The sequence below is a fragment of the Gopherus flavomarginatus genome, chromosome 5 (assembly GCF_025201925.1).
Source record: "Gopherus flavomarginatus isolate rGopFla2 chromosome 5, rGopFla2.mat.asm, whole genome shotgun sequence".
NCBI classification, from domain to species: Eukaryota; Metazoa; Chordata; order Testudines; family Testudinidae; genus Gopherus; species Gopherus flavomarginatus.
In genome coordinates, this window is record NC_066621.1 from 97,865,864 (window position 1) to 97,890,370 (window position 24,507).

The 24,507-nt window shown below is 43.6% G+C and overlaps 2 protein-coding genes across 6 annotated transcripts in view; one reads left to right on the plus strand and one right to left on the minus strand.

Moving 5' to 3' along the window:
- Window positions 1-10,128, plus strand: part of LTK (leukocyte receptor tyrosine kinase) — a 159,260-nt gene extending 149,132 nt beyond the window's left edge. For all 3 annotated transcript variants that reach the window (XM_050954786.1, XM_050954787.1, XM_050954788.1), the window contains 5 exons: window positions 3,108-3,200; window positions 4,450-4,551; window positions 6,656-6,790; window positions 7,652-7,742; window positions 8,507-10,128. In XM_050954786.1, the coding sequence (XP_050810743.1) occupies window positions 3,108-3,200; window positions 4,450-4,551; window positions 6,656-6,790; window positions 7,652-7,742; window positions 8,507-9,277 (1,192 nt within the window). In that variant the 3' untranslated portion in view covers window positions 9,278-10,128. The remainder of the gene's footprint in view (window positions 1-3,107; window positions 3,201-4,449; window positions 4,552-6,655; window positions 6,791-7,651; window positions 7,743-8,506) is intronic.
- Window positions 10,129-15,490: 5,362 nt separating this feature from the next.
- The window catches only part of ITPKA (inositol-trisphosphate 3-kinase A), a 54,565-nt gene continuing 45,548 nt past the window's right edge, over window positions 15,491-24,507 (minus strand). Inside the window, exons 5-8 of one of the 3 annotated variants that reach the window (XR_007774631.1) lie at window positions 21,958-22,059; window positions 20,654-20,725; window positions 19,128-19,616; window positions 15,491-15,744 (exon numbers count right to left, since the gene is read on the minus strand). Coding sequence is in view for 2 of the 3 variants with exons in the window: in XM_050954843.1 (XP_050810800.1) it covers window positions 19,413-19,616; window positions 20,654-20,725; window positions 21,958-22,059 (378 nt within the window). In the remaining variant the exon portion in view is untranslated. Of the gene's footprint in view, window positions 15,745-15,781; window positions 19,617-20,653; window positions 20,768-21,957; window positions 22,060-24,507 lie in introns of those variants that run through there. The other 2 variants (XM_050954843.1, XM_050954844.1) reach the window with 2 other exon arrangements.

Sequence of the window (24,507 nt, forward strand, 5' to 3'; positions counted from 1 at the left end):
TTATTCTGACTTGTGCTTGCTTGTTGAGTAGTTTGAAAGGGAAGAGGTGTTCCTCCGGGAAATCCTTACATTTTATGTTAAGGTTCTGCTGCAAAGAGTTTGAGTTGAATAGTACTTGTATACAGTTAGTATTTCAGTTTTGGGTGCTGTCTTTCTGGAGAGTTCTTTCGGAGGGGCCATCATAATCCCAGCCTCAGAGCCAAAATTTGGTCTGCCTCCAGTCACCCTGGAATTGAGGAACACCCCACTGTGAAGACCATCTGACACAGAAGGTTCTAGAATGAAAATTCTCAGGTAATACAGAATTTTCCCTGTTAGTTATTTCTGCTTGATTTCTGCTTTTTAGATATAGACACACACGCATTTTTCAGGCAAATAACAGAACTTGCCTTAAAGTGCCCTTCTGCTCAGAAAAGTGACTATATAAAAGACACCTTCCCACTCAGCAGATCTGCCCCTGTATGTAGTCAGAGTCCTATCTGCTGATTTTACTGACTAAAATAAGCTTAACATCTACAAGGGAACAGTATGGATCCTATTCCTTTGTGTACAGCATCAATAAAATAATTGTGTACTAAGCTTCAATCTGTTACACCTATCTAAACCCACTGTAGACAGAGAGATTGCACAAGTGTCACTGAGGTTATAATTTATCCTGGAACAATTTTGTTACTGTGGTGATGAGGTAAAAAGGAAAACCCCAGCTTGTTTTTCAGATGCAGGCGGAGTTTTCAAGGCTGGCAGTGAGAAGAAATATTTTACTTGCAAAGTACGCACATTTTTCTGGCCATCACCAAGATACAATTAAACACGGACATGCCCCTCCCCCCCATTTCATTATTTTTAACAAGGTGCTTTTCAGAGCACAATGGTGCTTTAAAACAAACACAAACTCTCCAGCCTCACTCATGCATTCACCTCCTTCCTGTGTCACAAATTAAAGGCCCAGTCTTGCAAAGTTACTCTCAGATGCAACACTGTTAATTTAAATATGACTAAGGACAGATATAAGTGTAAGTGCAGGAGTTATGATTTGCTAGATCCAGCCCCAAGAAAATACAAACCTCTTTCTGGGAAATACCAGTCAAATGGCATTTTGCATTAAACAAGACACCACTGAGAGTTATGGAGAAAGTGAAGGAGTCAGAGGTCTTTCTTTAAAAAAAATCAAAGAGGAAAGGAGGCCATGTTAGCAAATGGTTAAAGCAGAACTGGGTTCTGGCCTAACTCTAATACTGACTCTCTGTGTGAGCTCTGATTCAGTTTCCCACTTTATATAATGGAGATGGTGCTTACCTTTATAAAATGCTTTGAGATTTTTGGATGAAAAATTGCATTTAGGTGCTATGTAGTAATTACCATTAATAAGAATTATAACAACATACAAATCATTTTTAATAAATGAAGGCCTAATCCTACTAGGGATTAATTTTCAGTGTGGTCACTTGTGGGAGTACGGATTACTCATGTAAGGCTCACCAGATCAGCTCCTATATATTTTTTTAAACCTAAATATGTAAGGTGTAACAGGAATGGAACTGATATGTAATCGTGTTATGAGTACTATAAGCTGTGATGTAAGAATCTAAGAATATTGATATGCAACCTAGTTACTGAGAGAAACTGTGTAACTTACATTGGTGTTATAAGACTTTCTTGTGTGAATATATTGATTTAACTTAATAAAGTCTGTGGGAAGAGCAAACAGGGAAGACCATCTAGGTATACACTAGAAAGACAATGGGTTTCAGCTGTTACCATCTCCAACACACTGTAAACACTGTTTGCCAGGCTGGGAATTAGAGATCAAAGGAAAAGCCTCTCTGCAGGGCAGATGGTATGGTTCACTGGTGAGCTATTGTCTAGCCCAGGGGTCGGCAACCTTTCAGAAGTGGTGTGCCGAGTCTTCATTCGTTCACTCTAATGTAAGGTTTAGCGTGCCAGTAATACATTTTAACGTTCTTAGAAGGTCTCTTTCTATAAGTCTATAATATATAACTAAACTATTGTTGTATGTAAAAAATAAGGTTTTTAAAATGTTTTAAGAAGCTTCATTTAAAATTAAATAAAATGCAGAGCCCACCGGACCAGTGGCCAGGACTCAGGCAGCGTGAGTGCCACTGAAAATCAGCTTGCGTGCTGCCTTCGGCACCTGTGCCATAGGTTGCCTACCCCTGGTCTAGCCAGTCAATCATAGAATCTCAGGGTTGGAAGGGACCTCAGGAGGTCATCTAGTCCAACCCCCTGCTCAAAGCAGGACAAATCCCCAGACATATTTTTATCCCAGATCCCTAAATGGCCCCCCTCCAGGATTGAACTCACAACCCTGGATTTGAGCAGGTCAGTGCTCAAACTGCTGAGCTGGCTGGCACAGACAGACTTTGCAGTGGGAGTCTAATGAAATTGGGCCTGTTCAGATCCAGGGGACGGTAAGTATTAGGGAAATGCAGGCTTTGCAGTTTAGGCTAGTTTATTAATTTTAGGATTTTTTTTTCTGAAATCCTTTTGTTCTAAATAAATGATACTTTACTTTAAGGAAGTTGCTTGGTCACTAATTACCACAGTCATCCTCAAGGGGCGGGCATGGATCGGAGTTCACGCTGCACTCCCTGTCGGTACCTGGCCCAAGCTGAGGAAACTAATGATCCAACCAGCAGACCAGTATCTGTGATTAATCCTGGTCATGTGCCACCTGAGCCACATTGCACACACACTAAGAAGATTGTCCCCAGGCAGGGGGGCTGGAACAATTTGTACAGTAAGGGTGCTAAGAGCCATTGAACCAAACTGTAAACCCTATATATGATGGAAACCACTTCAAGCCAAGGGGTACCACAGCACCCCTAGTTCCAACACCTGGTCCCCAAGGAAATAGTACTGCAAGGTCTGAGCCCAAGGCAGATCTGCTGCATTAATCACTGCTGATACAAAGGACTGCCACCTGGCCTGAGAATGAGAGAAATGCATGTTTCCACCCTAAATAAGCATGAGGCCTGACACCTAAAGTGGGGGTGGCACCTAGAGAGACCAATGTGTGTCGGAAGTGCAGTTATCCTGGTAATCATTTCATAAGGTATTATAATTCATAACTCCATTTCTCTTTTAAGGGACATAGCTGCAAGGAACTGCCTGCTGACCTGCACTGGGACAGGACGAGTAGCCAAAATTGGTGATTTTGGAATGGCCCGAGATATATACAGGTAAGGGGCAAGAGTGTTCAATTTGCTTGGAGAAAAGTAACTGAAATGACATCTCCAGAGTGTGGAGAGATCACATGTATGTCTGAAAAATAGGAGCTGTCCCATGACAGCTGAGCTAGAATCACCCCAATGGAGCCAGCCATTATCTCTAGGGGAGTTGTCTACACTAGAATATTTTCTCTAGTTAATCGCTTGTCAGTTAAGTTAGCTAATACAGTGGTTTTCAACTGTGATCTGTGGACCCCTAGGCTTCTGCACACTATGTCTAAGATTTCCAAAGGGGTCCACACCTCCATTCGAAATGTTTAGGGGTCCACAACTGAAAAGAGGTTGAAAGTCACTGAGCGAACACATTTGCACATGCTAATCTGGACATTCCATGTAGGTTTGTTCCAGGCAGGGCCTTGGGGCACACTACTAATGTTTCTGGTGTCCAGACTAGCATGCACAAATGCATTCACCAATTCCAGCTCATTGGCATTCAGTGCACTTAAGTTTTAAAAAATCTAGTGACAAATACAAGGTGTCTGAAATAAACACTGGACTGTTGCCCTGCACCTTGGACTAGGGTGACCAGACAGCAAGTGTGAAAAATCAGGACAGGGGTGGGGGATAATAGGAGCCTATATAAGAAAAAGATCCAAAAATCAGAACTGTCCCTATAAAATCGGGACATCTGGTCACCCTACCTTGGACAGTCATTGCACCTGCACAAAGTGGGTGTAAAATCCACCCCAGCTCAAAATAGCTGCACTTGAGACCTGCTCCCCATTCAGTGTGCACCGGTGCAGGTGACCACACAAAGTGCAGGCAACAGGAAAACCAGGCCAGGAAATCATTCGGGAACCAGTCTCTGTGGTGGAGTTTCAGTGATGGGAAAACAGGACACAGAGCCAAGCATTCATCTGGCCGTCTAAAAATAAGTGAATTCTTCAAGGCATCACGTTCTTCAGGAGGCCCTGGTTCAGTTGTTAGCCTCTTCCATCACTGAACCAGAGGCCAAGCTTCTTGAACTTGTGCAACGACCCTGTTTCGCCCAGGAATCATCTTTAAATAATTTGTTTTCGTCTCTTTTATCAATTCTGAGGGTTACAAAGTTCTTACTTATCAGTTCTCACACAGAATTGTCTAGGTTTATTCTGCCCCCAATTGGGGTGGAGTGGGAAAGGCTCATTATTCATCTGACCCATTTCAGCCCCATGGAATTTGATTCTAAGCCCTTAATTCTCCTTGCATTTCATCTTCCCAGAGCCAGCTACTATCGCAAAGGAGGGAGAGCCATGCTGCCTGTCAAGTGGATGCCACCAGAGGCTTTCCTAGAGGGGATCTTCACCTCCAAGACTGATACCTGGTGACGATTGCCTTTTACTCACCTCTGCAAGCCAGGGGCGGGGTTTAGGGAGTTCAATGCACCTGTGGAGATGTCAGCTGGTCATCAGAAATTGAGGTCTTCTCACCAATAAAAGCTTTAAACATTTCAAAGTTGCCCAAAGTCCTAACAGGAGAAATCAAGAAATCTTCACTTTGACTTAAATTAGTTTTTTGACTAAATGAGCCCTGAGTGAGAATTTAAGAATCTGGCTCAACATAAATAGAATACATAAAAATACGCAGACACACTCCTTTGGGTATGCAGCACTCCTTCATGTTATGCTATGAATGGCTACAATTTACAGCCTGGGGGACAGCTGTCCCAGAAGCAGAGTTCACTGCTGAGGGAAGATGCTGCTGCTCTTTACCTTCAAGGGACCGCACTGGCAGAATCTGCCTGGAAGATATGCTTAATCACTGTATTTCCCACGTGTGCTGACCCTGCTTCATCTCTGCCTTGCCGACTTTATGCCTTCACCCAGCCTTACCTACTTTATGGATTGCTCCAGATAGTTCTGGGTCATCTAGCAGACCAGGTCTTACAGCAGGTTTGCACCACTGAACCCCTGACCAACAGGAACCCCTTTCCACTGCCAGGGGCTGCAGCCTGTGGAAAGGAGGAGCTTGTTGACAGCATCTCTGTCAGCCTTGCAGTGCCCTAACACTATGCTAAGGTACTAGTGGTGCAGCATGTCCAGGTTGCAAAAGCTGGCTGCAGGACCGCACATTTGCAGTATGTGGCAGCAAAATGCAGAGAGGAAGGGCTGTTTAAATGCCTGATATTAAAGCAGTTTTAAAATCCAAACAAGCAGAAGCCTGATTTTCAATAACATCACTGTCAGAAGCTTCTAACTTGTCAACCCTCAGCATCTGTCACTCAGCATCCATAGCTGAAAGACTTCTTAGTTGCTACTATCTCCATAATCACACTGGATTGCTGAGACACTGAAATATAAAATGACAGTAGACTTATGTGGAAGCTCTAGCTAGCAGCTGAGGGAATGGTATTTATGTAAGTGCCTTTCAGATAAACTTTTTCTGTTTTAAATAAGTATCTCCATCAGTAGAGCATTTGTGAAAACACACTGGAAAATGGAAGGTGTTCAGTTTATCAAGAACTGTGTCTATCAGTGCAGTATCCTCTTAAAGCGATGCTGGCACATTGCTTCCAATGCCACGCTGATCCAGTTCCCTGCCAATGTATTTAATTAGCAGTGCCTGGACCTTCAAAAGATTAGGAATAGATTATCTGTCATATCAGAGCAGACCAGTCAGTGGCCAGCACCAGATATTTCAAAGGAAAGTGTGACAATCCCTGTACTGGGCAATTATAGATAACCTACCTTTAGCAGAAGTTTCTTCCTAGCTCCCATCAGACAAGGGTTGGTGAAATTCTGGTACGATTGAAGTCAGTGGCAAAACTCATATTGACTTCATTGGAGCCAGCATTTCACCCTTGGTCTCAATGATATCTTGTGACAGGGAGTTTGCTAGGTTAAATGTGTTGTGCAAAAAAGAGCTCCCTGTGATCAATTTTAAATGTTTGACCTTTCAGTTTAATTGGCTGTCCCCTTGTTCTTGCATTATGAACATTCAAATGTTTGGACACCTATGCAAACATCTTGAGTCTACAGAAAGTGGAACTCTCATGCAATGTCTGATACTTTTATGTTGCTAGTCAAGCCAGATATGCCACCTTAATGGTGCTTTGGTATTTCCACTTCAAGAGCCAGGTAGTGCAGAGAGAAACACCACTTTAAAAGGAGTTATTCTGACATTTTGGAACCTCACAAAATTAGGTTTGGGTGACAATCCAGATTGATTCTAAGGGTTTGTCTATACATGGAGTTATTCCGAAATAGCTATTGTGCTTTAACTTCACATCCCAACTTCATCCACATTATCTTTCCAGTATAGACAAACCCTTATTTTAGTCACACTGATTTTCCATCAGTATGATTAATCTGGAGCTTTAGGATGCTGCACCAAGATAGTATTGTCTGAAGACCTTTTACACCAAATTCTAAAGCCAACAGGGTACGAATCAAAGCCTAAGGGGCATTGTTGGCTGGTTTCTGTGGCAGGTCCTTTGGTGTGCTACTGTGGGAGATCTTCTCATTAGGCTACATGCCCTATCCTTGCAAAACCAACCAGGAGGTGCTGGAATTTGTCACTAGTGGAGGAAGAATGGATCCACCAAAGAACTGCCCAGGGCCTGTGTGAGTATCTCCTCACCCTTAGATATAAGTCAAAGGCTAGTAAACATTCAGATTGGCTAATCAAAGATGGCTACCACCCTCTCTACACCCAGAACGAAACAACTATTTACCCTAGGTTTTCCTCAAAGGTTAACACAAGTTTCCGTTAAGAACACCATTAATTGATACCCATTTAGCAGTCTCAGCAGAGAGTCCCAGGGTTCAATGGGAATGGGAGATTCAGTTACACACTTACCTCATACCAGAGAGTCCTTCCAAAACCTGATTGAGGCACATAAGCAGGGCAAAGCGAGGAAGGTTATATTGCTATTTCCATGTTATACTTGTTCTGTGAATAAAACGATGACTTCAATGTCTAGGGCTGGTAACCTGGCAACTTTCATCACCAATAAATTTCCATACAATTAAAAATACAGTCTCCAGTTCTGGGGTCTAGTACAGGCCCTCTTTGCCACCAACTACCAGCAGATTTCCTCATGGTGGTGAATACTCACCTGCCTTAGGAAGCATATCAGGTGTGTGGCCGGAGGACAGAAAGCATGACTGAAGCATGCACAGGTGCTCTCCAGAAATTCTCCATTTGTCAGAAAATCCCCTTGGAACTATTGACAGCTGGACACAAATTAGAGCTGCACTGAGTAATTGCACCTTCCCTTCCCCCCATGGCCCCAGGATCAGGGAACATGAAAATGACACATGGCTAATTTTGCCCTGCCTCTTGGGTCCTGTGCTGAGTGCAGTTCTTCTGGACCTGAAAACTGGGCCTAGAGACAGACCTGAAAAATGAATCCATATTGATTTGTGGTTTTGATTTATCATTATCTATTATTAATTGGCATAAATATGTATTTATGTCTCAAGTTACCGGATCATGACGCAATGTTGGCAGCACAGTCCAGAGTACCGGCCCAATTTCTCCACCATTCTGGAAAGAATCAAGTACTGCACACAGGTAAGTTTTTACTTGTTTATGGCACCAGATCATCCTATGATACAAACATCATTACCCAAAACAGAGGGAATGGATTGCTCTGATTGGCTAATTACTTTCCCAATTCCCTTTGTGCTTGGCGTATACTTCAGCTAGTATTTTCATTTGTGCTTCTGTACATCTATCTCATCTCACCTACCTCCACCCCACCAGCATGCATACAATCCCTTCCTATGAAAAGTGTCTGCTTCCACCTCCTAGTTCATTCAGTAGTGAAGAGTCTTTGATTTTGCGATGGACAGGTTTCCAGAGCCCATCACAATTTCTAAGGCCCTTACTTCACTCTTCAACAAGTTTTTTCAAACTTCCGTGAAAGTCACAGCTGAACTGGCATGGAAGATGGGGGTGAGAGGGCACAGGGTTGATAAGCTGCTCGCCTTTTGCTGCTGGAGACCTGGATCCAAGCCTAGTTTAAGATGCAAGAGGAAATTATTAGATGTTGATGATCTCTGCCTACTCATTAATATCAATAAGGCATCCCAAATGGCAGCCCGTGTTCAAAAGAAGCCCTAAAATGAAATGTGTTGGCAAATCATAAGTAAGGTGCACCATCAGAATGGTGCCTGGCAGCTTGCACAATGCATGGCTGCACTACACAATTGCTGGCGCTAACTACTGCTAACATCATCTCACTTTTCTGAACACTTCCCTGAAAAAGTGTGTGGAAAAGTCACAACTGGACATGCTCAGAATGTAAAATGTGATTACTGAATCCTTTGTTTCAGGACCCTGATGTGATCAACACAGAGCTGCCCATTGAGTGTGGACCAGCATCAGAGGATGAGGGGAGCTCTGTGATGTGCCCAAATAGTTCCAGTGGGATGGTCCCTTTCCTGGTGAACCCATCACTCACACCTCAGCTGGCTCCCATAACATTAGAAACCCATCATGCAGGGCATAAAGCTGGACAATGTCCACAGGAGCTGCTGGTGGAAAACCTTGGCAATTGGACTGGCAGAGGTCCCAGCCTACCATGCCTCACTGATTCCAGCAGTGGATCATGGTTCCAACAGACCTCGAACCAGAGGCTGGAATCAAGCAGTCAGCCGGCACACAGACCACACAAAACCAAAAACCTTTGGAACCCAACCTATGGATCCTGGGTGATGGAAAATATCTGTCGCTCCTGTCCCAACGCCAAACTCAAAGCAACCACAGAGCGAGAAGATTCAGGTTTTGATGGGAACTGCAGCTCCTCCCCTAGTTCTCGGGCATCTCCAGCCTCTCCAAGCAGAAGCCACTGTCCTCAAAGGAATATCGGTGGGATAGAACTGGTGAAGCTACAGACTTTCCCCTGCGGCAATGTGAATTATGCATATGATGATCTCTGCTATGTCACTGATCGGCCTTCGGCTTTGGCAGTGGGTAGAGCAGGGGTGCTGAGGAGCACCAGTCTGCACAGGGATAGGAAGCCTTTTTGTAAGCCAGAGAAAGCAGCAAGAGAGAGGGACTCTGGCCTGTCCTTGTCAGATGACCTGAATGTTACACCAGTATAATAGGAAATGTTCCTCCAAAGGTCAGGACCTCACACTAGGAGTGTATGTATCTGAAAGGGCAAACTGGAACTTCTTCTTTGGTCTCTTATTTCCTCCATTCAGCTTTCAGATCCTTTCAGATGGGTAATGTTTTAACACCAGAAGTGTTCTGCTGCATCCTCCGACACACTGGATTCTCAGTCTAATGAGGAAAATTGCATTTGCTACTTCATTCCATCAAGAGTGTTCCCTCCTATTGAGCCAGTGCCACTGATTTCAGGATATAACTAACAATGGCATTGCTGCACTGACTCAGAGTCCCGTGGTTCACGAAAGGAATCACTCTCAATCTGCTCAGGTGAAAGAAAAAACAAAACAAACCTACCATCCAATTGTTACAGTTGGCTGGAAATGACAAACAACATAACCACTCTTTTGATCTAACATACCAAAAATCATGTGCTGTGGCAGCAGCAGCAAGGCCATTGTGTTCCTCAGAGCTTTGCACATTCCAATCATGCTGGTGCCCTGACAGGGAAGTAACCAATACAGCCACGTTTGCACTTGCTTTATCGGCAGAAATACCAGAGGAACATTACATTGAAATCAATGCTGCAACTGAGAAAAAACAGAAGAAGTGGGAGGGGAAAATATTATTTCAGGCTCCTCAGAGCATGTTTTTAAAAACATGAAGAGAAAACGAATTATGCATTTTAAAAAACAAATAATGGAGTTGATTGCATCCCTTTGACTGGTGAAGAAAACTTGCTTCTTACCTCAGGGGCTAACTTACCTCACAGTTCCTGACCCTGGAGGTTTGGGGAAAAAGTTCTAATCAATGCCCAACTACACTACATTGTGAGAAATGGACTTTACCTGGGATGAACTTTATTTTTGAAAGGACTCTAGTATTCAGCAGTAATAGCCCTTATTACAGTGGCACCACTGCTATAAACTGAAGATTTAGGCTCATTACTGTAGAATGCTGGGCTCTTGATGTTGTTTATTTTAAATACATAATATAGAAACTCCTCTGAGGTGGACTTAACTGAGACGAGGACTGCATCTTGAAGGGAAACCACCAAGAAGTGTTTTATTTGAACATAAATCTTAAAATGCCTCTTCATAAAGCAGGATTGGTTACTTCAGCCACCTTGGAAGTCCAAACAACAGCTTGGTTTTATGCACCTGTCTCTCCTTGTGGGAAGTCCTTACAGCAGAATATAGTTTCTTCTTGACCTCTTAATATTGCAGCCCTGTCGGTTAAGGAGGCAGGTCCCTGTTCTGGAAGAAAGGCTTCCTACTGTAGTTTACAGATAATCTGATATTTACTGGTTAGAGCCTACCAAACGAAGAGACTGAAAAGGTAAAGCCAGCATTGGTTATATGCCCCCAAAACCTCTCAGAAGTGCTTTGCCCTGGTGCCATTTCTGAATTCCCAGCTGCCAACGTTCAGGTAACAGGGGAGGGTTAGCTGTGTGCAGGGAGGATGGAAAGGGTGCCCCAAAATTTTACTGATATGTAGAGTCTGTCCGAAGTGCAGCTGCTTCAATCGTTATCTTTGTTTAGTGTGAAAGGAGAGCCCCAAGGATACATACATGTTTCATAAAGAAGCTGTTCCCTTCAGACAGGAAACTAAAGTGTGAATACACCGAGTTCTCTGCCTTACACTTCATCTATGTTTCCTGAGTGAAGAGTGGCTGCTGCATTCATAGTGGTCAGGATCACTTCACACCCCGCATAGGCGTATAGTCTGTGTACGCAATTTTGCATAACAAGCAGTCTCCTCGAAGGAGATGGTTAACTGTAAGCACAGATTCCATTTCCTCTGCAACAATAATTCATGTGTGGTACAGAGAGGCATACAGCTGAAGTGGTTGCATTCCATTTCACACCAGCAAGAAGTGCCGGGTGTCTCCAACTCAGGGTTAAGGGCAGTCAGTGACTTACAGTTTGGCTCATAGCTTCCTCTACTTTTCCGAACCACTGGCTGTAGAATGGATAGTTTCAAACACCATCAGTTCTCAGCCCCTTTGGTGGCGATAGGTCCACTTCTACCAATGGAGCTTGCATTGAGAAAACCAAAATCGATGTAATGGAATTATAGATCTTGATGGCCAAAAATAATACCTCATTATGATCCTTGGTGTGAGGTAAATGGATGTGAGGATACAAGTAGCTCCCAGATGTGAGGGATTGTTCCAGGAGGAATGGGGCAGAAATGAAATGATTTAATAACTATTATTGCTTTTAAGAGGAACTTTTTCCTCCCTTGCCCAATTCTGCTGTGGTCTTCCTCTCAGAGCTCTATGCACCCTGTCATTTATTCACCTTCCACTCCCAGCTCTGAGGCCCTGCTTCCTGGCTACCACCCTTCCAGGTCGGGAGCAATGGACAGTGTCTATCCTGGGATCTCCTCAGTGCAGATCCTTAACTGACTAGCAGAGACACTGGTGAGCAATTCTTCCTCCTCCCAGAGCTAAGCATGTTTTCTGCCTTGCTTCCAGCTCTACATGGCCAGCCCTGGTGTATGCCAACAAGGAGCAATTACGCCTCTGTCACAACTGGCCTGAACCTATAAGCCTTGACTCCCCCTGTTCCACCTCTGCTCAGTAGCATGCCTCTGCCCTGCATTCAACTGTGTCCTAGTTCAGGTGACATTCTTACTCCCCTGGCTCACTCATGACTGCCTTTTTCCACGGAGATACACTATCAAAAGTTCTTTACTATGGTGCCAACAATTTGTGACTCACTCTCTGCTACTGCTTTATGTTTCTCACAACTGGGAGGGGTCAAGACCTATTGCAGTGCAGTTTCTTAAGCTTTAAGTCAGCTGCAGTGGAGGTTGCGCAGGGAAGGTATTTGCCCATGCTGGTGTGATTCAGATATTTACTTGCTGGTTCTCATCACACTTTCATGGGCCAGCTATGCCTACCCACTTTCAGATGGCACCGACCTCTATTATTCTGGTGGGATTGGTGGTACATATCCAAGGAGAAGGTGACGTATAGAAAACAGAGCCGGGGGGTGAGTGAGTGGGGTGGGAAGTAACATACTGTCTTCCCTTGCTGGACCTTTTCCTAGTACCAAACTGCCTAGGCACGAGACTGCAAAACTGACTATGGACTAGACAGTTCTGCTTCATTCAGCATTGCAGATGCCTGCAGGAGACATACGCACATTCTACCTCCACCCCACAATCCTCCAAAATTAATGCCTTTTAATGATGTGACAGTGAGGCTCAGAAATGAGCAAAGAATGCTGTGGAGTGCCTGTGTGCACTGTGGCTAGTTCACGCCAGTGCCATTCCCCTCCCCACCCCCTTTCAAATGTACTACATTGATTGCCAAATTTAGAAAGCGAGACAGCGATTAACAACAGGTTAGGAAGTGAGGTGGGCTAAGACTAAGAATGGGAACACTATCACCACCAGTGTTTCTCAGGTCCCCCTCACCACAGCATCTAGGTACCATTGTCTAAATGTAACAACATCCAGTCCTTCTAGGAATAGAACCAACCTCTCCTCCCTCACCCTTAGATAAAAGCCACTTACTTACACATAGTTGATTCTAGCTGGAACAGGATAGAACATGGAACTGCACAGATGGAAGTTACCCACAATAAGCGGGGGGCAGTTCAAATGCATCCAGGTTAAGCGCACCAGTCCTATTGAATTTCAATGGGCCTAACTCGCTTAGCTGCCTTGGAAAATCCCACCCACTAATATTATGTACACTAGAGGAGAGCTGTTAATAATTCCCCTCTCATGACATTGCATGTCCAATCTAAAATCTTGTTACTCTAGGCACAATTAACCATACCAATGGCACGTGCCACAGTCATGAGGGCCTAACATGCTGGGAGGAACTTGAGCCTGATAACTCATACACTCAGAATGCCCAAATTAGGATTACAGGTAACAGATTTTTAATTGCATTTATTTATTAAGACACTTTCAGTCAATAGCGAATGAACAAACCAACGTTGTCAGCATCAGGCTAGGTTAGCATGGTAGCTAAAGCCCCAAAGGATTTGGTTCTGGCAGAGGAAGTGCTTTAAAAATGGGACCCTTCCACACAGTCTTCAAACACTGGTGCCATGGGAATGTTGTATAAAAACCCTGCTCAGCTTGACAGGTCTTTTAATCTTAGCATTTAGCTCTGCGCTTTAATATCTTAGTGTAAATGACCAAAGTATTTTTTTAAGTAGACAGGTGTATATAAATACTCTTTTCTGGCATAGTCTTAAGGGCCCTACTCATCCCTCCTTGAAGTTAATGGGCATCTGTCCATTGCCTGAGAGTCAGATAATGTCTGAAGACATCAGGGCAGTAAAGATGTCCTTTGAGTTATGTGACAGGCACAAAGGAGACATTACACTAGCAGTACAGTTGTGGTCTGGAGGAGGTAATTTATAGCTTCCCCTCCACCCCAGGCTAGTGATTAAGACGGCTTCACACTGTGAGCGTTTAATACTGTCTTGAAATCAGGCCCTGCTTTTTTGCTCATTAGGTTTTAATCTTACACCCAACCCATTTGCTTTGATTGATGATTTATGTTGCTTTTTACAACCCCCTTATGTTACAGTTTCCTCTCTAAACTGTAACACAGAGAAACCAAATGAATCAGGAGTATAACTGGTCTCTCTTTTTTGGAATTACCTTTCTACCTTTGTCTGCTTCCCTCTCACAATACCTTTTATATCCACTTTCCTCGAGTCCCTATGCTCGTTCCCCAGCTAGTTTATCTTCTTCTGACACTCACTTTTAAATAAGCTTTAAGCTAAATAGGCACAGTTTAAAATACCATTGACTGAAAATGCCCTCCCCAGCCCTGCTATCATAACTCTTTCTTACGGTTGGTTTCATTCTCTCTGGTCTTCCATCTTGGGCCAGGTCTACACTAGGAGCGCTTTGCTGGTGTAGCTATACTATACTAGGAGTGTACTCCTTGTATGGATGCAGCTTTTTCCATTATAGCTACACACACACAGCATACTGCCAAAATGGCAGATATATTAGTATAACTGCTTCTACACTAAGCATTTTTGCCAGCAAAGCTATGTCAGTCACAGCCGTAACTGCCATAGGTATACTAGCAAGGGTTTGCCGTGTGAACCTGGTCTTCCTCTCTCATCCCAGCCTGTTTACCCTTCCTACCCTAATTTAGAAAAAAAACAAATCCCATCCTTGAGGGACAATACCATTGAGTATCTCTACACTGCAATTAAATGCCCACAGCTGGCCTGTGTCAGCTGACTTGGGGCTCAGTCTCTGGGAGTGTAAAATTGCAGTATAGATGCTCAGGCTGGAGCCAGAGCTCTGGGACCTCGCAAGGTGGGTGGGTCTCCAGCCCGAGGCCCAAACATCAGCCTGCAGCTGACCCAGGCCACACTGTTTAATCGCAGTGTAGACATACCGGTTGAGACCATAGAGCCTTGTCCCACTTCTTTATTTAACTGAATTGCTTTTGATTTGTTGTTACCACGGCTTATGGCAACACTGCGCTGACCTACCCTTTGGGTCACTGTAAATAAGTAGATACCAATTCTGCTTCTATGCAATTTCAAGCCAGATAAATGTATACTTCTATATTTACAATACAAAAATAAAGAGATGCTAACAGTGTCTATTTGGTCTCCTCTGTGTTAAAGCCAACACCATCTGGATACAGGGGAGAGAACTAGATCTCTGTGAAAAATTGCCAGCCCAGAGCCAGATGGTTGAAAAGACAGAGCACTGCTCTTCCTCTGGTAGCACCTAGTATGGGTTCCCTGCTGGAGTTATCAGCTGCTCTGAGTGTGGAGAGATCATCTCAGCTGCTGTGAATCATTGGGTTTTAGGACCCACTAGGGTCTACAGAAACAGCAGCAAACTCAGTGCTTCCACTCTCACCCCTTATGCTCATTCCAAAACAGCAGGATTCTTGGAGGTTGCCATTTCCAATATTTCCACCCTACCCCTTCCAGAGGCAGCAGGATTATTTGAGCAGACACGAGTGACTCAATGCCCCTTCCAGAAGTTGACAGAAATCATTCATTGGGGGAAAACTACTGACAGACAAGACCTTCCCTTGGGAGACAGTAGGATTCCTTTGTCACACACTTCCCAGTTCCTCCCAAGAAACCTTCCATTGCAAGACATGGAACATTTTCTAGATTGAGCTCAGTTTGAGTAGAAGTAATTCAAAATGACAGCACATGATGTGACCAGTTAAGGAAGTATTTGTTCTTTAGTGCTCAAGTCCTATTATATCAAATAGGTCTTCAGTAATGGGATGCACTCTTAGAATTCCCACATCAAACACCGTTCTTAGAATATTTAAAGAGCAACAATGACAACAAAATACAAGCTGTGGTGTGCTGTTGCCCTGCAAAGCCAATACAAAACATTTACCCATCCATCAGCACAACTACTGAACATTTCCTTATAGGAACTTCAAAGTCGTCCAACAGAAACACTTGGAGAAATAATCTCCTGCAGGATTTCTCTGTGGAGGAGAGAAAAAAAAAAAATCACACTTCAAGTATCAAACCATGTTGGATGGCTTTTTTCCCCCCCAAACTCATTTATTTGGTAACATACACACCTTGAAATAACAAGTACTTAAACGATACAGTCAGAATGTCAAAAATGACCTTGGTCATAATTGCATTGTAGTGTTCAGAACAGGATGCACTGTAGAGGATACAGGCCATTAGCTCTCAGTATCTTGATAATAACAAACAGTGGTAATAATAATACAAAAAATAAGCAAGGGCCCTCTGAATTGTTTAAGGGTTTGGTCCAACTCCCAGTGAAGTCTTTTCATTTACTTCAATAGGAATTGGATCAAACCCAAAGTGACTACTTCCTCTGTATAACATTATAAAAGAGATTTCAATTTGTACTTCTTGGGCTGAGTTTCATCTGAACTTGCATCCTTCAAGGATGGACAAAAAAAATCAGTTGTTTTTAATTCAGCTGAACTATTTCTTTGCATTTCTCTATACTGCATCTTCCCTCCCAGGATCTCAGAGCACCCTATGAACAATAATTAATGAAGCCTCACAACATCCCTGTGAGGTAGGTAAGTATTATTGTTCCCATTTTACAGATGGGAAAACTGAGGCAGAGGAAATTTGCCCATGAGTACAAAGCAAGTAAATGGCAGAGACAGGAAATAGTCTAGGAGTCCTGGCTCCCAGTTCCATGTTCTAATTGCTGTACAAAACTCCCTCCCCTTTCTTCTTTCATATAACTGACTCCACAGCTGACTACCAGCAAGTAGGAGATGGACTGTAGCTTCCTTCAAACTAGTTCTGGTATAGGCCAAAAAGCCACTTCAAAACGACTTTGCTACAACTATCGTTTTGAAATGGACCAAGTTTCACAGCTCTATGTCTCTTGTAATAAAGTTTCTCTTTCTGCTGTCCTCTCCAACAAGCGCACAGGAATGGATCCCTTTCCATGACAGAGCACTTTCCCCTGAGATTGTCTACTGCAAAATACCTTTTCAAATAAGAGCACTGCTGGTTTTGGAGCCATTGCTTCCGTGTTGCCTCCGACTTCCATTTGGAACTGTAGAACTGAATGGACTTGACATGAGTCCCAGATAGATCTTTGTTTCTAAATTCTGCTCAAAGGAAATTCGTCACCATTTTTTCCCTAGAGCATGAGATTGCATGAGTGCAGAATGCTGGCATATGTAATCACGAAAGAAAGAAATTTAACCCTGACTGCCCATTAAAATTAGACAGGACAAAGTTGTTAGATGAACCTTAAGTACTAATTTTGCACTTGCAGGGAGAATTGCTGCATGACCATCTCTAACTTCTGTGATTTTATTATTTTTTGTCCCTGACAGGACTGCCTGAAGTAACAATCATATACTAAAGGCCAGGGGTTTTCTCATCTAATTATCCCCTGTAAGAACTCAGATTCAAGCTGTAAAGAACAATTTGTGTTTTCTAGTCTATTACCCATTCTCTTGAATCACTGCAAGCAGGGTTGTTTTTATTAGGGCTATGGGAAAGTAGGAAAACATTTTCACCATATTTTTGGCAAATTTCACTGCAGGTCATTTTGCTGTTTTAGAATATTTCACAACTTAGGGGCATTTGGAATAAAACCATGCATGCTTTCTACCAAACACTGCATTTGCTTGAAAAGGTGCCTACATTTTCTGTAAGTCATGTCCTATTTCAAGCGAACTTGTACCTTTTCAGCTCAAAACCAGGGCCATTTTCACTGAATATAAACCCCAAACGATTCACAGAGAGAAAGTTTTGAATTTTCAATGAAATATAAAAACAAATTTCAGATTTTGAGCAATTTCAGTTTTGGTGTAAAATATTCACACTGCTCTATTTCAATTGCTTCCGTGGTAGTACCTTGTAGTAGTACCTTGTATAACTGATCTTCTAGGTCACTATTGGCATGGTCAGCACTATGAACATCAATGCTTTCTTTAATGTAGGTGAAAAATAACTGAGGTTATCAAGACTGACTGGGCTCCAACTAGAGTACATGAACCAAAGTTGCTTCCTTTAGAAGTTATCCTAGGCTCCTCAACCCTTAATACAACCATTACATGTACATTTAGCACCAAACAAGAATTGTACAGTCTCATTTATCTCATTTTGCAGTGATCATTGGTGTAGTGATTCCCGACAGAAGCAAGGAACTATTTTCAGTTATTCCAAAATTTCTGAAGTTTCTTTTGACTGCGGTTGTATTGGCAAAAGTGTGATTTCTGATCAACTGAGATTGCTTAAACATCTTTTAACTTCTAAAAGCAAGTGATTTTAATGACTGCATGGTCTTGTTACATGGCTGATGGCTCCAACTTGGAAACTACATTGTCAGATATCTGGATATGGGATGAGCACAGAAATGTTAATTTGTATTGTGGTAGCACCTAGGGGCCTCAATCAGGGGAAATGGCACAGCAATCAGACCTCTAGTCTAGCTAATGTAATACCTTGCTTTCAAAAGTGGTGAATACCTCATGCTTCCAAGGAAGAATGCCCATAATAAATATAGCCAACAGTGTAATGCTGTCTATGGGGATACAATTCCTTTCTGATCCACTCAGCCTCTGCCCTGACACTTTAGGTGTGGCAAAAAAAAAAAAAGAACATGGCACCACTAGGAAATCTGACCCACAAGCAAAAAGATGGAACGTCTAAGCCTTGGTGTAAAATGGCATGTTGCTAACTGGCTTGCTAGTATTTAGATGGATTTGGTTTTTTCTCTAAAATAACTAAGTCCTTGAAAAATAAAGTTTGTCCCCCAACCCACCTGCTACAGAGAGATGCCATTGACCTTCACAAATGCTGTCCAGCTGCAAGAGCAAGCCCTACCACGTCACCAGCCTCTCCAATCCCATACACAGTTTGAAAGTCACATGGTGCTAGAGACAACTGGTGCTATTTACTTAACGGGTTATCTATGGCCTCATTAGGAACTACCTGAAAATAGTTATGAATGTTCTTAGATAGAAAAGATAGGCCAGGGCAGGGAGTCAGAGAAAATGTCAACAGCAGCTGTCCTTTGCAGACACTAAACCGACCACTGCCATGAACTATAATCACCCTTCTCCCCATGTTTTCTGGGCCTTGTTCCTGGGCAAGTTCTCATCTTGCACACTCTTGTAATGTAATATAACAGCTGGGGCTGGCCTTGCCTAATCTGTAACATACATGGCAGCCTAGGGACTTGGGGTTAGGGAGCAAACACTCCTGTTTTCAAAGCAATGCTATCCAGTGGAGATTCTGCTCAACTCTCCCCATGCTCTCACACAAACTGCCATTTACTCTGGTTCACTAAAGGGTAATCTAGAGTCACTTTGGTTCACCTGAAATCAGAGTCACTCCAATTTACTGTACAAACCTCTTGGATTCATGCTGGTTTGGTTCCTGAGTTTGGAGACCCTGATTCACTGAGGACTAATCCGAGGTTAATCTGATTCACTAAAGACAATCCTGAGTCACTCTGGTTCATGGATGGCCAATGCAGTCACTTTGATCATGAACAGTCTGGCTCTGAAAGCAGCTCTATTTGCACTGCAATAACCCCAGGAGTTTGGAGGGAGTTAAAGGAGTTCCCCTCTAATGGAGAGATCCCAGTAGAGTGGAAGGTTACAAAGCAGCCCCATGAGTTTGTGCGAGTCTCTTCTCATCTTTCAGTGATGCTGTCTAAGATACTAATCAAATTGTCCAATCCCAGCAGGTACCCATCCTCCCGGTTGCCTTCCTGCCAGGGGATCCTGTGGTCCAAGGTCTGCCCATCAGGGAGAAGCGTGGTCTTTCCAAAATCAATCAGCCATACATTGGCATGTCCGCTGTCATCATGCACAAAAAGTAGTGAACTTCCAATGACCTGCAGGGTAGAGATTGGTGATGATATGCACAGGTGTTATTAATGTCTCCCTGACCCTCCCACAAGCAAGGCCCCATCAGCTATACCTGTACAGACAAATGATGGCTGCTGAGCTGCAAAGCATATACAATGACAAGCAGTGTGTCAGCTGCTCATTGTAACCGGACTGCACTGTACTGATAGAGGGGCACCGAGGAACAGGAGTCCGGCAGAGAGGGAACGGGGTGAATCTTTAGCTCACTGACAATGTATCTAGGTTATCTGGGAGGGGACAAGATGCCTGGAGAGAGATCATGGCCCAAACCAATTACTGATTAACAAAAATCCTGCCAGCGGCTAAGGGGGAATTACTATCAACAGTGTAAAATAAAGGGCCAAATCTCAAAGCTTCAAACACACACAGTCTGCTAAGGACCATTGTGCCAGTCACAGCCTTGCACCTGGCATCATGCAGTGAAGTTCCGAAATCTGGCTCAACCCTGCATACCCACAAATCTCATAGCTTGAAGTGTAGTAAATACACCAATAATGCTGTGTAACTACCAGTAACGTTACCTTCTCTACAACCGTGCCTGCTAGGGGAAACTAGGGAACTTATTTACACTGGTGTAAATCAGGAGGAACTCCACTGAAGTTGTTAGTCTGAAATCAGAATCAGGTTCTGCCACTGATCAAATGAGAGACCTCACGGCACCAGCACCCCTAGCCCGACTCCTTTGGGAATCAACCAGGAGTAGAGTAGCGGTGCGAAGCCAGCACTGGCAAACCATTCCTTACAGTGAACTCCTGCTGGGGAAAGCTGGGGTTGGAGGACTTGTCACCTCTCAGCTGGAACAGTATTCTCTACTCTTGGGAAGGAGACTTGGTGGCTCGTGATATTAACACGTATTAGTTCTCTGCTCAGCAGTACTCTCCTCGACCCCCTCTCTCACCAACAGGCTAGTCTAAAAGCTTATCTGAATGGCAAGCTGAGGCAGCAAGGAGTCCCCACACAGGCAGTGCTGCCCCCGGCCCCTATGTGCTCACCCATAGCTCACCTCATGTCGTTTAAAGAAGTCTGAGGACTCGAGGATGAGGTGGATATCATGCAGACGCTTGAGGTATTTTTTCTGAAACGAGGGGGAAAAAAATCCATGCACATTTTAAGGTCACTTTGGGGAGAGAAAAGAAATAATAAGAGGGAGCAAAAATCAATCGCTGGTGCAACTCCACTGAGATCAATGGTGTTATACCAAGGATAGATTTGCCACAAGCTTGTCACTTAACACATGCCCCTACAAAGGCTCACAGCTTTGCAATGCCTGAGCCAGTCTGCAGGCAGGAAAGGGGGGTCCTTGACTTACAATGGTCATTATAATGGGGAGATACCCTTTAGGCTCAGATAGTCCGAAACATGTTCTAAAAACTTTATTTCAGCAACCTGCATGTTCTCAAACCAACGCAGTAGTGTCGCATGAGGCAAAGGCTTACATCCCAACAAACTCAGCCTCCTGGCTCTGGAAGCAGCGGTGTCTCACCTGGCTGCAGAACCAGGATCTTAAGGCTTCAGCATCCCTCATTTCAGATAGAGGAACGGATATATTCTGACAATCCCCTCTCTCTCCCCACAGTGAGAAGTCTATTTTGTTAGGAGAGGGAGAATGTGGACCAAATTTGGGGCCTGTCAAACTGTTTTCCCACTGTCCAGCAGTTTTGATAAAGTGGGGGGAAAAATGCTCCTCAAATGCTACCCTGTGTTACCTGGTACATTGTCTTTGAAGTGCTGACGTTCCACTGAGGTGGCCTCTGTGTGTGTGACAGTGGAATGAGACAGCAACCCTTGAGGTCATGAGACATGTTATATCCTATCCATGGAGGCCACAGCACAGGCCAGCAGGGAAGGAGTTAATATTATCCATTCAAAGACCAGGGCATGGGAGTACAGAAGTTACTTTTCAAGCAAAGTTTCACACATGGCAACACAACGCATCAATCTCCCTCCTGCTCTCACTTCCTGGCTTTGTCTTCACTAGATTAAACCTGTGGTTCACATGTTTTCTTGCTAACATGCCTTCTGTTCAGACACCAATGCCAGAGTCATGACACATCACGAGGTAGCCACTGCACTCTGAGGCAAAGGGCAAACCGCTTGTTAGCTTGTCTTTTTGCTAACTCAAGGTGTCTGCAGTGAAAACACACAGCCACAACCAAATCACAATCACCGATGGATGATGATCTGCCAACCCCTATCCATAACCCACTCCTTCACCACTCCCACCCTCTAGATTTTCTTTGGAAGTTTCTGGTCACGTGTCACAAAGTGGTCTGAATGAACCAGAGACTAATACCACTCAAGACTCACCAGAATAGTTGTGTTGCCCTCAATGAATTCCATAAAAACCTGGAAAACTTGCTCCCGTGTCTTAGTTGTTTTGAAGTTTGTGTTACAAGTCCCATCAGCCCTCTGCACACAAACATGGAGAGAGAGAAAGAAGCGTTTATATCATGTATCATTCAGCCAATCAGTAAACCTTCCTGAATCATCAACAGCTCAGTCTATCTGTCATTAATCAATAGAAGTGGGTGGCTGGGTGGGAAGAGATGATAAATCAAGCAAGAGCTGAAGAGGAAGAGAGACAAAGACAGAATACCTTTGAATAACACTTGGTTTCCTGTTGACTGCACTTTCAAAAGACCTCTCAGATATTGTTAGCCTGTGGGAGGGTTTCCCTCTCACCTCACAAGGACTGCAACTTGCTAAGTGTAGTGGGTCAACCACAGGGTGCTCTTTGGCTGCATTCTCTTCTAGACTGACAGGTATACATACCCCCATGGCTGTGTGTGGGAGGGGATATTCTGTGTCTCTCAAACCCAGTTTGTGTTAATCCATCTCTTTCAGTGGGGAAACCACAGGGCTGTGGGTGGGACTCTTAATCCACAATAAAATATCTTTTCATATTAGCATGTCCTAAGTCACAGAAAAGAAAGTTATTTGCTGATCATAAAAACTTGGTATTTGCAACAGCGTGGCTGTGTTTGTACAAACATGCATACCAATGTACAAAGTATGTGAGTAAATTTGCAAGGGAAAATGTGTTTGGGAGCATGTATTTAATTGCATGTAGAAGAAAGTTTAGAGTATCTGTGCATTTGGAATACAACTATACAGAGCAATGGGATGCAGACACACGTGTCTGTGAAGTTGTATGTGTATGAGATGGGTGTGTGAATCTGGGCACATCTGTCAATGTGCACTCTGGATGACCTTCTGGATGTCACAATATCTACATATGAAATTAATACTTATTTATAGAGCATCCATGCATGATACAGACCAGTAACAGCAGCCGGTAGCTTACATTTGTAAGAAGGATCCAATGTTATAAAGCAACATCCCTCCTCATCATATTAATGAAATGAAATGCAGCATTTTCATTATAGGAGTAAATCAAGCACATAGAGACATTTGTCTTCCTCCTACAAGATAAAGTGACTGCACCAAAATTGGGTAAAATTCAGTTCTGGTCTAAGCAAGTGAAACACCATTTACACTACAGCAGAATATGGCATGTACTGTTAAACTTCTAGGATTATCATACAAGAAAGTTAACTGACTGCATGACAAAACTAGTCATAACACCCTCCCACTTCACAGACTATTTTACAGAAGAATAAACTACTTTTACTCAAGACTGTGGGCCAGATTTGAATGTGGTGGTGTAAGGCTGATCAGGCATGTGCATATTATGTAACTGAATGCAGTAGGTAGGCAGTGGAATTGAGGAGCAATCTTAAGTGCTGTACAGTGACACACCAATGTGTACAGAGGAGTTTGGAATTTCAATCTGCTGTCTAAAAGGCATGCTAGCTGTGCATGTCTGTGCTCCCGTGACACCAGCAAAATACCAATGGGAGGACACTTGTTCTGAACCCACATCCCACATGATTTTAATACTCTAACAAAGCTTTGCATGGCTACTATGTTCTAGCCAGGTAAAAACACTTATTTTAATTTGCGGTTGCACAAGGCACTTGCTCTCTTATCTTTCAGAAATGCCTTCATGATTTTGTTACCCTGCAGTGGCTAGTTGGGAAATACCAAGCGTGCTTGATGCCTTTATGCTCCCATTAAACACCTCCAACTCTGAGCTATACCATCCCTTCCATTCTAGATCATCTGGCTTGTGCCTTAATCCAAAGAGCAGCTGGCGTGGCCATGCTCAAACCACAACTGTCTTCCTTGAAGCCATGCCTCTGTCAATCACTCCATCAGTCCCTTACCATACCTCCAGTGTAAGGGCTTCTCCACATGGGGGGGTTACTGCACAAGCCAGGGTGTGAATCTACAGCATACAAAGGCTTGAGGCCCCATTCAAGTGCCCTCCATTACACTGCACGCCTCCCCAGTTGCTGTGCCACTCTTTGTACCTTCCATCTCCTGAGCCAATGCCATGGCTGATCATGCATGCCAGGGGGAGCAGACTTTGCCACCCTATGGGATGGTGCTGCTTGTACACTCTTCCTGCATGGCCTCTCTGCACTCCCACAGGGGGAGGTTCAGTTCTGCATTGCTTCTGCTACAGTGTTTTGGCTACATGCCACAATCTAGCCCTAAAACAATTTATCACTATTTTATTATGATATAACGCCTTCCAGGCAAGGATCTAAATCGCTTTACAAATATTAATAAATTAAAATCTCACAGCAACTGGGGAAGAAAGGAAGTATGATCATCCTCATGTAATAACTGCAGAAACTGAGAGGTTAAGTGACTTTCAGTATTGCAAAGTGAGTCAATGACAGAATGAGAAATACAACCCAGCACTCCCGATTCCTAGCCCTATATTTTAGCCAGAAGACCATCCTTTCACAAGGAGACACAGTATGATAGACTCCATTGGCGTTTACACTA